This window comes from Asterias amurensis, chromosome 9 (assembly GCF_032118995.1).
Source record: "Asterias amurensis chromosome 9, ASM3211899v1".
In the NCBI taxonomy this organism is placed as follows: domain Eukaryota; kingdom Metazoa; phylum Echinodermata; class Asteroidea; order Forcipulatida; family Asteriidae; genus Asterias; species Asterias amurensis.
Genome location: NC_092656.1, coordinates 8,212,625 through 8,228,257, shown reverse-complemented (window position 1 = coordinate 8,228,257; position 15,633 = coordinate 8,212,625). Strand labels below are relative to the sequence as shown.

General features: G+C 39.3%; 2 protein-coding genes across 2 annotated transcripts; one reads left to right on the top strand and one right to left on the bottom strand.

Annotated features, from left to right (window-relative positions):
* The first annotated feature begins 198 nt into the window (after positions 1–198).
* On the top strand, positions 199–5,679 carry LOC139941354 (polyamine-modulated factor 1-like). The gene is made up of 5 exons (XM_071937807.1): positions 199–387; positions 1,125–1,230; positions 2,643–2,746; positions 3,390–3,588; positions 4,026–5,679. Exons 1-5 carry the CDS (start codon positions 203–205, stop codon positions 4,098–4,100), a joined length of 669 nt encoding a protein of 222 aa, XP_071793908.1. The 5' UTR covers positions 199–202; the 3' UTR covers positions 4,101–5,679.
* On the bottom strand, positions 5,104–14,730 carry LOC139941809 (aldehyde dehydrogenase 1A1-like). The gene is made up of 13 exons (XM_071938432.1): positions 14,701–14,730; positions 13,949–14,053; positions 13,134–13,274; positions 12,742–12,868; positions 12,412–12,602; positions 11,239–11,352; positions 10,580–10,682; positions 10,112–10,296; positions 9,731–9,895; positions 9,109–9,266; positions 8,487–8,561; positions 7,389–7,428; positions 5,104–6,441 (listed from the first exon to the last, which is right to left on the bottom strand). The coding sequence occupies exons 1-13, from the start codon at positions 14,728–14,730 to the stop codon at positions 6,409–6,411; spliced, it is 1,467 nt and encodes a 488-aa protein (XP_071794533.1). The 3' UTR covers positions 5,104–6,408.
* Between the last annotated feature and the right edge of the window lie 903 nt (positions 14,731–15,633).

The following is a 15,633-nucleotide window of genomic DNA, read 5'->3' as shown; positions in this document are numbered from 1 at the left end:
TTTTCCTATAATTTATTTATAATCTGTTTCCTTTCTTTCGCCTAACTTGTTTGCTTCAAAACTATCGGACCCCATCACACACCTGTTCATTTTTGGAAGTTCCTAGCTGGATGAGGCAAAAAAATAAAATACGGTATGCTGTTCATTTCGATATAGCGCCCTCAATAACCGAAAGCAAATTACCGCGATTCTCAAAAATATAATGGCCGCTGCTCCAAACGAAACATCAATGGACAAGTCGTCCGCTGGGCCCGGCTCGGCCTCAAATGAAAGTTCACTTGCATATTCACGTTTAGAAGAAACACGACAATGTGACGAAGGTTCTCATATGATAAGGTTGCGGGACGCTCTTCAAAAAACAGTGAAAAAGTGCCTAGAAGCCGGAAGGTAAAACTCGAGCAGAGTTTTCACCGTTCAGTTCATTGAAGGTTCAAGTTTTATTCATAAAACGGAGTCGTTGTTCCTGTATTTCCGACACTATTCAATTCAATTTATTTCCAAATCCAAACATTTAATAAACAAAACAATTTTTTTAGGAGTGAATAAAGAATTATGTTATACAAGCAAATGAAAGTAATGCTATAATAATACAACATTTACAAGCAAAGGCAAAATATAAATTACGGAAAATAAAACGGAAAAGTTTCCGTATGGCGCCACCACTTTTTCATTCGAAATAAAATAATATAGTATCTAATTTACCTGATTGATATATCCCTTTTTGTAAAAATGAGTGAAAAAGTGGTGGCGCCATGCGGAAAGTTATCCAATAAAACAAAAACCAAAACGGAGCTTAGCCGTAAAAACAGTAAGGTGATGGAGTTGGATGAAGGGGGCCATTGAAAAGGAAAGCTTGTCGAGTATGGACCCCCCCCCCCCACCCCCTTATGAAAGCAATGAAGCAAAACTAATACTACTACGTGGAGAGAGCAAGTAAAATGTAGTGGCATAACAAATCAGTTTACAAAAAGAAACAAACACAAAACACTTTCTTGTGCCGTTGATCAGTCAGACAGTCAGGACAGCGTACAGTGGGCATGCACTGCCATGACTGCAGTGCTGTAATAATTGAGGTTATTGATGTTTATCCACTCACTCAAAATGGTCTCTTCCCTACATTACAGGTATAGCACCTTCGCACGTAGCTACTCATTTGCCCATGAGAAAAGACCAGCAGCTTTAAGAAGCATCAGGGAACAGTTCTTGGAAAATCTTGAATCTTCTGTTCAGGTCTGTGGATTTGTTTTGGAACCACTCTCCGTATCCTGCCAGTGCCACCACTTTTAAAAGTAATGGCAAAAGTTTCCGTATGGCACCACCACTTTTTCATTCGATATGAAATAATAAAATATGAAATATATTATAATTTACCTCAATGAGATATCCCTTTTTGTAAAAAATGAGTGAAAAAATGGTGGCGCCGTACGGAAAGTTATCCAAAGTAATGACAGGATACGGAAAGTTTTAATATAATCTTTCTCATTCTATTTTCTCTTTGTTACAAAAAAATCATGTCCACAATCATGTCACAAGGGCTGAAGGGCAAGGCAATGATTTGTAATGAATTTCATCAATCATTTGCAGGTATGAAACTTTCTTATTTATATGAACTATCATCAACTTACTATCAAAAAGCAAAAAGATCCTTTGGCCTAGTTACGATTATCGTAATCCAAAAATGAAAAACTTTGGAAAAATGCCTTTAAAAGCCCACGTGGAAGGTACATGTATGAATGATGCGAGGAGGATCATGAGGATGGAGGGTTATGATTCAGACTAGAACTTAGAAGGTCGTAGACTAGGCTAGGTTTTTATCACCATATGTAAATTTTATTTAAAGTATTCTATAAATTATATAAATATTATTAACCTTGGCCTTACAATTAGTTACAAACAGTTAGTTACACACACAGCTAACCTCACAGCTACCTAGTCCCAATTCCTCCAATAATGCAACTAGCAAAGTGAAAGATTCAGAAGGACTGGGCTCTGATGCCCAAGTTTCTTACATCACTGCACTGGATCAGGCAATCAAGTATAGACCTTAAATGCACATGACGTCATTTCAGTAGGGCGCCCTCACATAGAGGTCAAAAGGAGGTTGTTCATTGGTCAATCCTGTGCGTCGCGCGTACGAATCTGTGCGTTTTGATTGTTTCGTCACCGTTTTTCCACTAAGATGGCCGCTAGATGACGACAATGCATAAGGTCTATTAGATCAGATTGTTGAGTCCAAACATGGAGAGCTCTATAATTTGATGAGGTGTAGTGTAAAGCAAGAGGAAATGGTGAATTTGGGCCACACCCCATCCATCCAAACTGCCTGGTGTAGTAAGGGATATTTACTAGTCAATAGAAATGATTGAACACTTTACATCAGATTGCCACTTTCTAGGTGATAATAAAGATTTGTTTTAAGGATATTGGACTTAATTTCTATCAGCTTCGCATTAAATAATTTAAATGTATGGTTCAGTACATCAGTTAAAATATTATAGCCTACCCAGTTATTTATTTCCCCTCAAGTTCACCTCTAAATAAATAAGAAAATGCCCAATTTTGTCACTGCTTACTCTGTTCTATGATGTCTCCAATTTCTGTTTGTATTTAAGTTAAAACTATTCCTAATCTTTGCTTTACAGAAAGAACTTGAGCTGATGATAGAAGAAGAGGGTCTTGTCAGGTTATTTAATGAGTTAGATCAACACATTCATGAGGCCCCCACACAGCTCTCGCAGCCAGCCTGGTAAGACAGGAATAACTAATTTGGAGATCTATGCAGCATTTGTTTATTTATTAAACCATTAGCCAATTAAGTTCTGATCAAAGACTCACCACTCTTAAATGAGGGATTTAATTTCCATGGTGTCCCCACGATGCTTACTAGAATTGAAACTCAGCAGGTTCAACTCTTTGCCCGTTCCTTTTATGATTTTTTTGAACAAACAACAAGGAACAGGCATACTTGTTCAAATCAGTTCTTTTATTATTGGGTGCAGTCATTTAGCTTCCCTGGGTCGACCCCAGTGTGTGGCGTTTTTTTTGAATAATTTTTGAATAAACAACAAGGAACAGGCATACTTGTTCAAATCAGTTCTTTTATTATTGGGTGCAGTCAATTAGCTTCCCTGGGTTGACCCCATTATAAATTTGCATTGTCTGCATCCATGTAGTGACCCGGTGTATCAGGACTGTATGTATATTTTTGAAAGGGCAAGGGCACTAAGAAGGCACCTTCTCCTTTATAAAGGGCACCCTATGAGGAAATTATAAATTACTATAGGAGCATCTCAAGGGCACCAAGGCAATGACCAGGGGGCATGGAGGCGCAACATAAATACTGTTCTTTATTCATTTTATCATATCATTATTATTATTGTTATTTACAGGAGACCCTCAGGTGACCCCGTTGAGGATGTCCGAAGCCACCTCATCCAGCCCAAACTACGAGAGAAGGAGAGATTAGAGCACCTGCTTGAACAGGTGCAGCAGGAGAATAAGAGGTTATACCAAGCACTGGTCCCCCGTAAGCAACACCTGCTGGACACTAAGCAAAAGATCAACGAGGGACTGAAACCATTTGATAAGGTATGTGGATTTTAGGTGCGGTGGTTTAGTTGGTAAGCCACTGCTCTAGGATTGCAAGGGTCGTGAGTTCGAATCCCACCCGAGTAATATGCCTGTGATTTTTTTTACAGAACTCGGGAAAGAACTGAGTATACAGTGCTATATGGGTAAAACCAGAATAAAAATAGTCTTATCCCCAATAAAAATTTTCATCTAAGGCAATGGACACTATTGGTAATTACTCAAAATAATTATTAGCATAAAACATCACTTGGTAATGAGTAATGGGGAGCTGTTGGTGGTATAAAACATTGTGAGAAGCGGCTCCCTCTGAAGTAACGTAGTTACGTAGTAACGTAGTTTTAGTTAAGTAAAGAAACAAACAATCAAAAGTTTTTTTCTATGATGTTGAATTGTGAGTGAATAATTTGCATCTTGTATTTGGTTTCTCCACCCAGGCTGCAGCGGCATGCAAAAAAGTCCCAACAGCCGACATGGAAAAAATGATTGAGACCCTGTCTGGCGCCCTCTAGATGGAAAACTCAGTCAGTGACAGAGTTTTGTTGCAGTCCATAGAGGGCCAACTTGGCATTATTGACCATGCCCTTTAAGAGGCTCCTTACCTACCCACCGAGAGTGGAAGTGATGAAACTGCTTTCCTTCAATCTCGCGAGACGGAAAGATCCATGAGAGCTGCAACCAATGGCAAGGATCCAGAAGTCCCAGGAGGTATGGCTTATTTTTTAACAGATTTATGTCGATATGTGTATTGATATTTTGCTACATTTGTGCCAGTTTAGCTACGATGGGAAGTGAGGATGCTTTTGCTACAGGAACTGAAATTAGTGCTGAAAGGATATAGGCTGAAAAAATCTAACAACGAGATGATCGATGCGACACCCTGGAATAAATGACTCCTGGCTATCTTAAAAACTTCCTATGGAATTATAAGAATTTAGCGTTGCATCTATCTCAAAGATGCATTGCCTTTTGTTTAGATGTAGGGATTAAATATTAAAAATATGTCCCAAGCAAACTAGGTTAGAAAGGCTAATATTATTGGGCAACACAAAATATATATTGTTGATTAAAAACAATAAAATAATATTTACAAAAATAAAAATAATATTTCCCAAGCAAATTAGTTTAGAAAGGCCTCACATTATTGTGCCACAAAAAATATAATATTTTGATGTCGCGTTAAGAGCGCTGTTTTTTTAAATTGGGGCTCGATCCGATTGCCTGACCAGCGGCCAATCAGAGGATTAGCAAATTAATGAGTATGAGATCTTCTGCAGGTGTTAACAAGTCACATCGGCCTGCGCGGAGGCCAGGTACATGCAGTACACATTCCCCACACGCTTTGTTTGTTTGCCGTTCACGATCTTGTACATTGCTTGGATGTATGCATTTGAAATTTACCAAGTCAGGTTTCCCGTTCAGTTTATTAATTGAAACAGATATAGGCATACACATGCTTTAGAAAGTGTTAGCAGGATTAGGCATACACTTGAAAAGTAATATTTGCAAACACTCTTTTACAAAGAATTTGTATTTTATTACAAATAATCCAGACATTTACATGAATTATTAACAAAAATGTCATTTTGAAAAGTATTAATTTTGTTATACAAACTGTAGGAATTACAATCAAGAAGTGTTTAGAGATTAATAATCTTGTGCTGAGGCATCAGCGAGCATTCAACTAACTCGTGCATTATCGTGTTTAACGTAATGGTGTAATGTAGCATTTCCTTGTGACGTAGCACTTACTGATGACATACCAACTGTCATCTGCAAAGCACCCTGGGTAGGGCTGATTTGCCTTACATGAATTGTAGGCCTATGTTTTGCTAATCATAACTTTGTTTGTAAAGGCGTCAATTATTTTGGATTTACTGTACCTACATGACCTAGATTCAAATATCTTGGTCTCTAATACATAGGCCTACAAGTTACAACACATGTGTACTTTCAAAAGAAAATAATAATGTTTGATAGTACTTGTCTGAAGCAGGCATAGATCCAAAGATCCAAAGTTGGCTGTGTGATGTTGGATTGATTATTTGATTTATTAGCAAGTCTCTGTAAATAGTTTTGTCTAAAAAGCCTTAAATAATACTTTTCTTTATTTTAAAATATTTTAGTTTTATTTAATTGGTTAATTTGAATTGACAATTTGGTTTCTTTCTTTATTGTTTGTCAGATTAAATCCTCTTTTGAATTAAGTTGATTTGCTGTGTCCCAATTGTCAGTCTAACATGATGACATGTGATAGTCACATGCATTGATCCCTTGAGGTCACTTGCGATTGTCTGCTTCTGATCTGCCAATCTTGGTGTCAAATCGCAAACATACATGCATTGTGCCCTGATTCTGCAGAAAGTTTTCTTAGTATCTAACCCCTCTTTCCATGCTCCGAAGAACAAAGCAGTTAGCTTTCTAGTTGGTTATTCATCAAGCGTCAAGCAATTGAAAGTATCCCTTATCAACATGATCAATTAAATTATGTTCTCCCTGATTGTTGAACAAAGTCTCCCTGATTGCAAGATGCAAATGTTGAAGGTAGCTAGGTCTGATGAAGGCCTTTGTTGCCTCCATAACGTACCAGGCGGTTTGTGGATTATATTGTAATTAGGACTTCAAAATGTGGAACTCTGCCCTTGCTTATCAACCAGTGCACCATCATAAACACATGTTTTACACTGTGGAGTTAGTCTCTTGTTTGACTCTTTGTTGTGTATTTGCAGTTGATATGGATAATAACTTTTTTCCATTCACAAAATATGGCAGTATCTTCATCAATTGCTGCATTGTGTAGAACAACTCTCTGGGACCTTTTTAGGAATTCTTCTCAGGAACTTTGATGACAACCTAGGGAGGAAAAAATGTAATAGTAAAATTAACACGTCAGAGGCTGCGAAGGTACGACTCCACCACTGGCTGTTAGCGGTGCATTGGTAATATAGTAAAAACAACATTGGCGATGATGATTAATTGTTGCGGATGGTTGCTGTGTTTTGCAACACAAAGACACTCTCTTACAAGGAAACTTGGTCAACACTTATTAAAGTCCTTTTGTCTAAGCAGCCGTTGTGGGTTTTATCCCAAGGAAGCCCACAACTTCTCCCTGGACACAGACACAGGCATGACGATTCAGTGTTTGTTGGAACACCCTAAGTTTTGTGCCATAGGATAAGTAGCTAGGTTTAAGATAAACTCGGTTGATCATTGATTATCGAAAAACACAGGACTCTCCAGATGTCTGTTCACTATGGTAATACTGACAACTCGTCTTCAAATGCTGGCCACCATTATGACAGTCGTATCTTGAATCTGAACATGTCTGTCCTTGTGTGCCTTAGACTTTCTGTCCAGTGTCCACCCCAGGCTACCAAGGTGCTCCTCCACCACTGGCTGTTAGCAGTGCAGTGGTGATTATTATAGTAATTATTGGCGATGATTAATTGTTGCGGATGCGTTGCAAGACCTTGGGCAACACTAGACCCTTTCGTCTAAGCAGCCAACATGGGCCTACATCCCAAGCAAGCCCACAACTTCTCCCCTGACATAGACACAGTGATTCGGCGTTTGTTGGATCACCCTAAGTTTTTTGGTGTAGGAGAAGTAGCTAGGTTTGGTTACTCGGGTGATTTTTGTAAACACACAGGACTCTCCAGATGTTTGTTCTTTGACAGTTGCTTCAATTAGCCATATACAGAAATTTAACACTAGTGATACATTGCAGAGAAATTGAGGTTGATTGGTTGGAGATTCTAATTAGTTTGTAGATTGTTTCTTAATTATCTTCTGCTACTCACCGTTTTTATCTCACAGAAATCACTGAGTGATTCTTCACCCCTGTAAGAGGAAGAAAGTAAAACACGTCAAATACTCATTCAAAATGCATATTGCCTCCTTAATTGCCATCGAGTGATTTCCAAAGTTACTGTTTGGCGAAAAACAGAATGTCAACATTTTTTTGGTGGGTTTTGACTTGCTTTTTAAAATTTCTTTTGAAGGGATTGTACACCATCTTTTTTTGGAACAATTTAAATTGTTTTAATCCTATACAAATGTAGCTATAAACAGTAAATAACAAAACTGTGAAACTTTCATTTTGAGAGGTGGTAGCATTTTGGAGATATTGCTGTAAATCCGTAGTGGGCATTGTCTACGCAGGTAGAATAATCTGTAATTGGACTACACAATCTGAAAGTCAATTTTTGGGGGATAAAACTGATGACCACAATTGTGAAATGATTCTTGAAGGCTTTTTACTATCGAAAGCTGCTGCACTTCTAAGCAAAGAAAGTATTTAAGTGCCATTCATTTTACCGAGAACTGATGATGACTAAGCGTAAACCTTCCTGATGACCCCTTTTTCATCCTGATGATGGCTAGAGCAAGCTAGTCGAAACGTTGAGACCAATTTATGAACTTACTGGTAGTGCAGTTAATTATGATCCTATGAGCTAAGTAGTAGTAGCCCCAGCCTATTTTCTATACCATCAATGTAAATATTTGTCTCTCCTTAATCAATTATTTCTTACATGTATATTAGTTTTATTTTTTATTTTTTTTAATCTCTGTAATTTTCTGTAATTCGACCTCCGGTCGCCATGGGAATTTGTTTTTTAAATAATAGACCAAAAATGAATGAATGAATGAATCCGCCCAGGTAATACACATATAGTTAAAAAGCAGGACAGTTCTTTTCAGAACTGACAAGTCTCCTGAACCCCCAAACATCTACTCCACGGTAGTATCTAGAATAAAGCAAGACATATCTTTAAGCACAAACTCTACCTGGCAAGTAGTTACACACATGGTATTACTGCAAACCAAATATCGATACCTCACTATTCAATGCTACAAAACCTACGAATATGAAGTTGCAACTATGAATCCTATCTTACCCTTCCCGTCCAACACCAGACATGTTGTAGCCTCCAAATGGAGCACGGAAATCTACCACTCCATAGGTGTTGATCCTGTTGGACAATAATAGAAAATATGACAAATTCCTTTTATGTTTTTATGAGATTATAGCTTAACATCACAAGGCCATAGACGGCCACTTCAAGGTGAGGGCTACACTTAAATGATTTGGGCTGTCTATCCAAAACAACTCTCATCGGGAGCTAGCTAATTAACACCTACTCCTTGGGCTGAAACAGGGTTATTCCCTTTAATATTTGTAATGATGTTAGCTTGGGTATCATCCACTGGCTGATAGAACAAAATGTACTACCTTCCCAACTTTTTACTAAGCAATTATGGCTAAGTGCCTTGCTCAAGTGCACAAATGGCATGACCGCGATTTGAACTCACACTCTTCTGCTGACAACACGAGTGCTTAGGTCCGGAGAACTATACTGCTCTGCCTCAAGTACACTTTAGTGTTTTAATTTTATATTTCTGGACTTAAGTGTGGAGTTTGATTCTGAGGAGTGCAAAGGAAAACAGTTGTAGCTGGTTTTAAAGCCTCAATTCTTCAATTGTTTAAAAATAATACAATGCTAAGAATTGACAACTGACCAAACGCTTCCGGCCCTGACGCTGTTGGCGATTGCAAGAGCTTTATCAATGTCTTTGGTGATGACCCCTGCGGCAAGACCAAACTCTGTATCATTAGCTCGATCAATAACTTCCTCAAGAGTCTTAAACTTGATGATCTGCTGAACAGGACCAAAGATCTGGAGGAAATGTACAGAGAAGAAGATGAATGAAAAGGCTCAGTTTTGGGGGGAAAATCAACAAGACTACAGGGCTTGTGGTTCCAAACTTTTACTGACCCAGATAATTATTTACAAGACAGGAGTCTTCTTCTTCTTATCGTGTCATCACACCAGATGTTGTGTTTCAGCCAGAACTGAACACAGCTCCATTGCAATATCATTGTACTCTGCAAGGCTCCAATTCTGCATTCTTGCTCCAGTAGGGGGCATCTCAGGAAGTAGGCCTAATAAATAGGAGTCAAATGACATGAGAAGAACACTCTCCACACAGTTTGACACTTGAGTTGTTTTTAGAACAAGCACTAAGATCAGTTTTTTATTATGGGTAATATTTCAATGGGCCTTGGCCAGCCACTATCAAGGTTATTATTCCCACCAACTGAAGCCTTTTTCCTCCCTGTGTTACCGCCTTAAAAACTGACCTCTTCTCTGGCGATTCTCATATCATCAGTCACTTCAGAGAAGACGGTCGACTCGATGAAGTTACCCTTCCCTTCGATGCGCTTTCCTCCGCACTGCAGCTTAGCTCCCTCATTCTTGCCACTTTCAATCAGCTCCATAATTTTACTCACCTGGTCTGTGTCAATCTGTATAAAAGCAATGTGGTTTGATTTGTTTTGTTTTGTTTATTTAAACAATTTACCCTGTCAGTTTTCCTTGTAATCTATTACTTGAAGTTTGAAATACAAGTTGCAGGTAAGTTTGCCTTAGTACGGGTGCCCCTATGAGGGCAGGGGCACCAAGGCAATGGTCAGGGGATGTCATTTACCATGTTTACCCTGATGCCTTAGTCTAACACTTACAATAGGTCCAGACTCTGTCTTCTCATCATAAGGGTTTCCGATGATTCTCTTGCTTGCACGCTCAGCACTCTTCTTAACAAACTCATCATAGACTCCCTCCTGGACGTAGGTCCTAGTCGCGGCACAGCAGACTTGCCCCGAGTGGCTGAACAGCGCACCGTGGCTCACCTCTACTGCGTAATCCACTGTGAAAGTAGAACACAATGTTTATGGTTATATTGAAGCAGAAAATCTTGTTAACAAATTGGGTTTTCTGATTAGGTTTTTCGTGTAATACCAGCACAAACACCTCTTGTTTTTCATCTATTTTTTCCTTCTTCTCCATCTTCTATCCTAGAATTTTTCATATTAAGCTCAATTGTTTGATGAGTTTCCAGCGGGACTCCCATTGGGATTTTGGTGGGATCCCATTGGGATTTTGATGGGATCCTGGTTAATTCAACCCCTGTGGAGATCTGAAATACTTACAATCTGCATCAGCAAATACCACGTTAGGGCTCTTCCCTCCAAGCTCAAGGGCTACATGTTTCAGATTACTCCGACCTGATGCTTGCTGAATCAACTTGCCAACCTGAACAAATAACCAACAAGCAACATTCAAATTAATTACCTTCAATTTAAACTGATTTTGATATTAGTTTGTGTTTTACCCATGGATGCATCGTGCTAAGCACTGTGAGTGCTTTGAACAACTCCATGGGCCTAATGTACTTTGGTAGGGTTTTAGCTCATGACCCTTCACCATTCTAGAGCAGATAAAAAGTACAATAATGCACATATTGGTAAAAACATTAGAAGAGACAACAAAAATAATAATAGTAAAACCATTTATTTAGCACCTTTTCCTAAGGGTACAAAGCGCTCAGAGAATGACAGGAAAAAAACAACAAAGGGAGTACAATCAAAATTCAAGAGGAAAACCACGACTCGAGGCAAAGCCTGCGGCATTTACCCAAGAAAGTCGCGCAAAAAGCTGGTCTCTCTTTGACCAGAACCGCAGGCCAAGCATGGCGAAATTTACTGATTGAAAATGAATGTTTACAGAGGCCTTTTGACCATGGTCATGATGGTAACAATAGCAATTAAAATAGAGAGAAAAGAAAGAAAAAAGGGGGCTATAGGCTTGCCTGTACGGAGCCAGTGAACGTAACCATATCAACATTCATGTGTTCTGAGAGGGAGGCACCAGCTGTTGGTCCATACCCAGGGACGATGTTGAAAACACCAGCTGGGAAACCTGCCTAAAATAACAATCAAAAGGGAGGTATAATATTTATTGTTTATTGTTACTTCTTATCATGAAACTTTGGGCTCTCAAAGGGAACTAGCTGTTTCCTGGGCATACTTCATAGCTGCTCGAAGCTGAAAATTGTGCTTATAATGATTGTCTACTTAGCAAAAGTGCGCAGGATACAAGTTTAATAATATTAATAATATCAAAGTCTTATATAGCGACGTATCTACAAAACAAGGTACTTAAGGCACTGAGTATGTAAACAAACTTTGTTATAGGCCTATTGTTTTGTAGTTTGAAACTGTTAGACTTCTTAATATTAATGCTTGGAGTTTGAACTGTTGGACCGTGTCATTTCTTGGAGTTTGAAACCCTTAAGGCCCGGTCCCACTGCAGCGACAACGAGAACGATAACGATAACGACGCAAAGAGAACGCATTACATTGGTTGAATGAGCGTGTGCGTATTCTGCAAGGAGCAAATCGACCAATAGAATGCGTTTTCTTTGCGTCGTGATCGTTATCGTTTTCGTTATCGCTGCAGTGGGACCGGGCCATTATTACCTTGTCATAGTGTTTACAAGTAAGCCCTAATAAAAAACTTTTGGTTAATAGAATACCACAGCAGCTTTTGATAGTATGAAGCCCGGTTCATACTTACTACGAATGCGAATGCGATACGAAAGTTGACGTCACAAATTCGCAACGAATTCAACTTTGCTCAACTCACTTGCAAATATCGCTGCGATGGGAGGGTTGTGACGTCAAATTCACGTCGAATTCGCTTCGCATTCGCAGGAAGTATGAACCAGGCTTTAGGCATTTTGAGAAACATTTCACTCGTAATTTTACTGCAATGAGAAACTTTATTGCAAACGTTTCTCAATTAGTGTATTCCTTTTTGAGGATTATTCTTCATCTTTTGATTTGTTGCGATATCTCAAAAATGTGACCAAATGAAGTTTTCACATGTTATTTTAACTGTGTATCTACATTTATATATAGATTAAAACTACAAAGGTACACTTTCCATGTAAGTTCAAGTGATTTAAAGCTTAACAATTTACCTCTTTGACCAGAGTAGCTATGCACAGAGCTGTCAATGGTGTCTGTTCTGCAGGCTTGACCACTATGGTGTTACCGCAGGCGAGGGCTGTCGCCATCTTGCGTATCATAATTTGTATCGGAAAATTCCAGGGTATGATGGCACCGATTACACCCTTTGGTTCATAGCGTGTGTAGCAGAAGAGTTTACCATCTAAATAGATAAATAAAAGGGTTATGGTAAGGATGAGGAAAATACATCGGGTATCGGAACAAAGTCATGACCAGTTTTGAAGTGTCAAATCAGCTGACATAGTATGTGGGCACTACTTGTGTTGATTCTTATTACTTACCAAGGGGAATGGTCTTCCCATGTATCTTGTCTGCCCATCCTGCATAGTAGCGAAGCATCCCAGCAGCTCGAATCACACCACGTCTACTCTTTGTTATGATCATACCGTTGTCCACAGTCTCCAAAGACTACAAGAAGATGTCAAAAGCCGTGTCTTATTTATAAATTTTGTTATTGAAATCCAATAAAAAATGGAATTACGCAAGAGTTGGTCAGAGTGGAAATAGAACCCTGTCACTGTAATGCAAGTATAATTTTTATTAACGGAATTGAGTGAATATTGACAGCCCCGATAGAAACCTAAACTGGGATTCCGCCAGGAAACCAGGGTCACGTTGTGTAGATTCTGCTCTTACCAATGTAACACACGTGCTTTAAATAAGTGCTACTTACTGCCAGATATTCCACATCTCTCTGAAGTAAGTCGGCCAACTTCATGAGGTATTCTGCTCTCTTTGAGGCATCCATAGTTCTCCATGGTGACCCAAGTTTGAAAGCCTCCTTTGCAGCTTTGACTGCCAAATCAATATCTGCCTGTAGAAACGACACACAAAATAATTCAGATTGTATGGTTTCAGACTGCATGGCAGCCCCCAAACAAGCTCATTGCTTGTTTTATTCATAGTTGATTTATTTGACCGCAGTCTCGTGTGCTCCGTTTAACAGAAGGCCAGTCCTTCTCTGGATGTCACCCCCATTCATACTGTATAGTCTTTTAATGTATGCTACATTTTATATTGACAATAATTCATTATTTATCTGTATGTATGATTGTATGAATGGAAACAAACAAACAAACAAACAAACAAACAAACAAACAAACAAACAAACAAGCAAGCAAGCAAGCAAGCAAGCAAGCAAGCAAGCAAGCAAGCAAGCAAGCAAGCAAACAAACAAACAAACAAACAAACAAACAAACACAATGTTGACAAATATAGGGAGAATGAGAACATAGCATAGGGCTACATGTAGATAGCTCAGTTGGTAGAGCGTCTGAACGCACTCAGGGGTTGCAGGTTCAAGTCCAACCAGTCAATTTTTATTTGTTAAAAACCCAAGCTATTTTAATGTTTAAATAAAAAGGTGCATGCATCCCCCTCTGCCTCAGGTGATCGCTCTGCTGGCACTGCTTCCAAGGTTGTATCATAAACTCGGGTGTGATCCCTGGCTGTATAGCAGAATATTTCTAGAGAGTTTTAAAATCATACCTTATCCCCTTCCTGGATGTCACAGATTTTCTCTCCCGTCGTTGGGTTGATGGTGGGGAATGTCTTCCCACTCACAGAGTTCACAAACTCATTGTTGATAAACAACTTGAGGAAAAAGAAGAAGAAATTTTTATGATGCAGTGCCATGAATTAAAATGCTAATTCGGCTACAATTAATAACGCTTACCTGATTTTAAATGTCAGTGTTCACTTGTGTCCGAGATTAGGTGTGTTCGTTTAGCTTCCCTGGGTCCACCCCAGTCTGCCCCGGTACGTTCGATTAGCTTTGACAACATTCCAGGGGCTCACTCGGGTCATCCTCAAGTGCCCTGCTTGTGGAACGAGTCACTTGGGGCTGGCCCAAAGTGCATGACGTCACCACGAGAGATTATTTGATTAGCTCTTGTCCGGGGCTCACCCGAATGAGCACTGCGGGGTCTACCCGGGGAAGCTTATCAAGTGCACCCATTGTCACTGTACCCACTATTGCGCTAAAGTGTACCACTTTTTAAGCATAGTGCTTGTTGTGGTTGAACGAAATGGAACGGAATGAAAAAAAATCTAGAATGTGTACGCAAAGGTTACAATATTGATTCCCCTCTGTCCGAAGGTTTCAAACTCGGGTACAATACAAAATGACAGTGTGGAATAAAAATGTGGAAACTTTAAGGCTGGCAGCTTGAAATGACAAAACAAAATGCCCCCCTCTCCCCCGGCCTGTCACTGAAATTGAATGGCAGAAGAAAGCTTACCTGGGTGTACTTAATTTCTGGTATGGCCATGCTAACAACCTGTCGACTGCAAGGGGTGTAGCTGGTTCTCTTTACTTACTGATGGCCTTTTGTCTGCAAATCAAAAGTAAGTGCTTAAAGAGGCAACAATTTTGTGAGGATTTTATCTTTACCACACCCTCTTGTTTTCCCTTTTTATTTATTGCCCCCTAAAATAAGATCAAGATGTACAAATGATTGGGCTAAAACATTACAAGTCAAAACCCTACCCGAGTTTGCTCATCTGGAGGTTGCTTTGCAAAAAGGCTGACCCGCACCATTAACTGACATAGCAACTGTTTCTATAGTCTGAGAAATTCGAAGTGGTACATTGTGACTGAGCAAGTAATTGTACCAGATGATATTCAAATCTAACTCGCAACTGGCTTATAAAGCTTACCTTTCTAGTTCTAGTTGCCCGTGTAGAGCTCCTCCTCTCTTATGTGGTGGTGTAGGACTTCAGTGTCAGTGTATACAGCCCAAATTGATGCAACTAGTAACGCCTTAATAATGGCTACAAAAATAGTAATTTTGTGATACATATACGTGTTAGCACAATCGTGCCCTCGTATCATTTCATGAATTCAACGTGACCTTGTTTCAGCCTTCAAGCAGAATACACAACTAGGAAGAGGTGTGTTACAAGGTCATGTGACAATGAGATCAGGTGTTTGTGAGATTATTGGCATTCCTTAATGCACATTGTAAGCTTAATTTTTTTTTTATATTGTTCCCTACCCTTCCACCCTCCCAGCCACACAAACCCATTTCAATTCCCCACCCTGTCTAATGGCTCATTTTGAAATCCAAAACAACCATGCGATGGTCTTTTACTAAAAATGAAGCCAACTCGTTTCTTCCGCTCATAATAATACAACCAAACCAAGGCTAAAAGGACAGAATACTTTTTGTTCC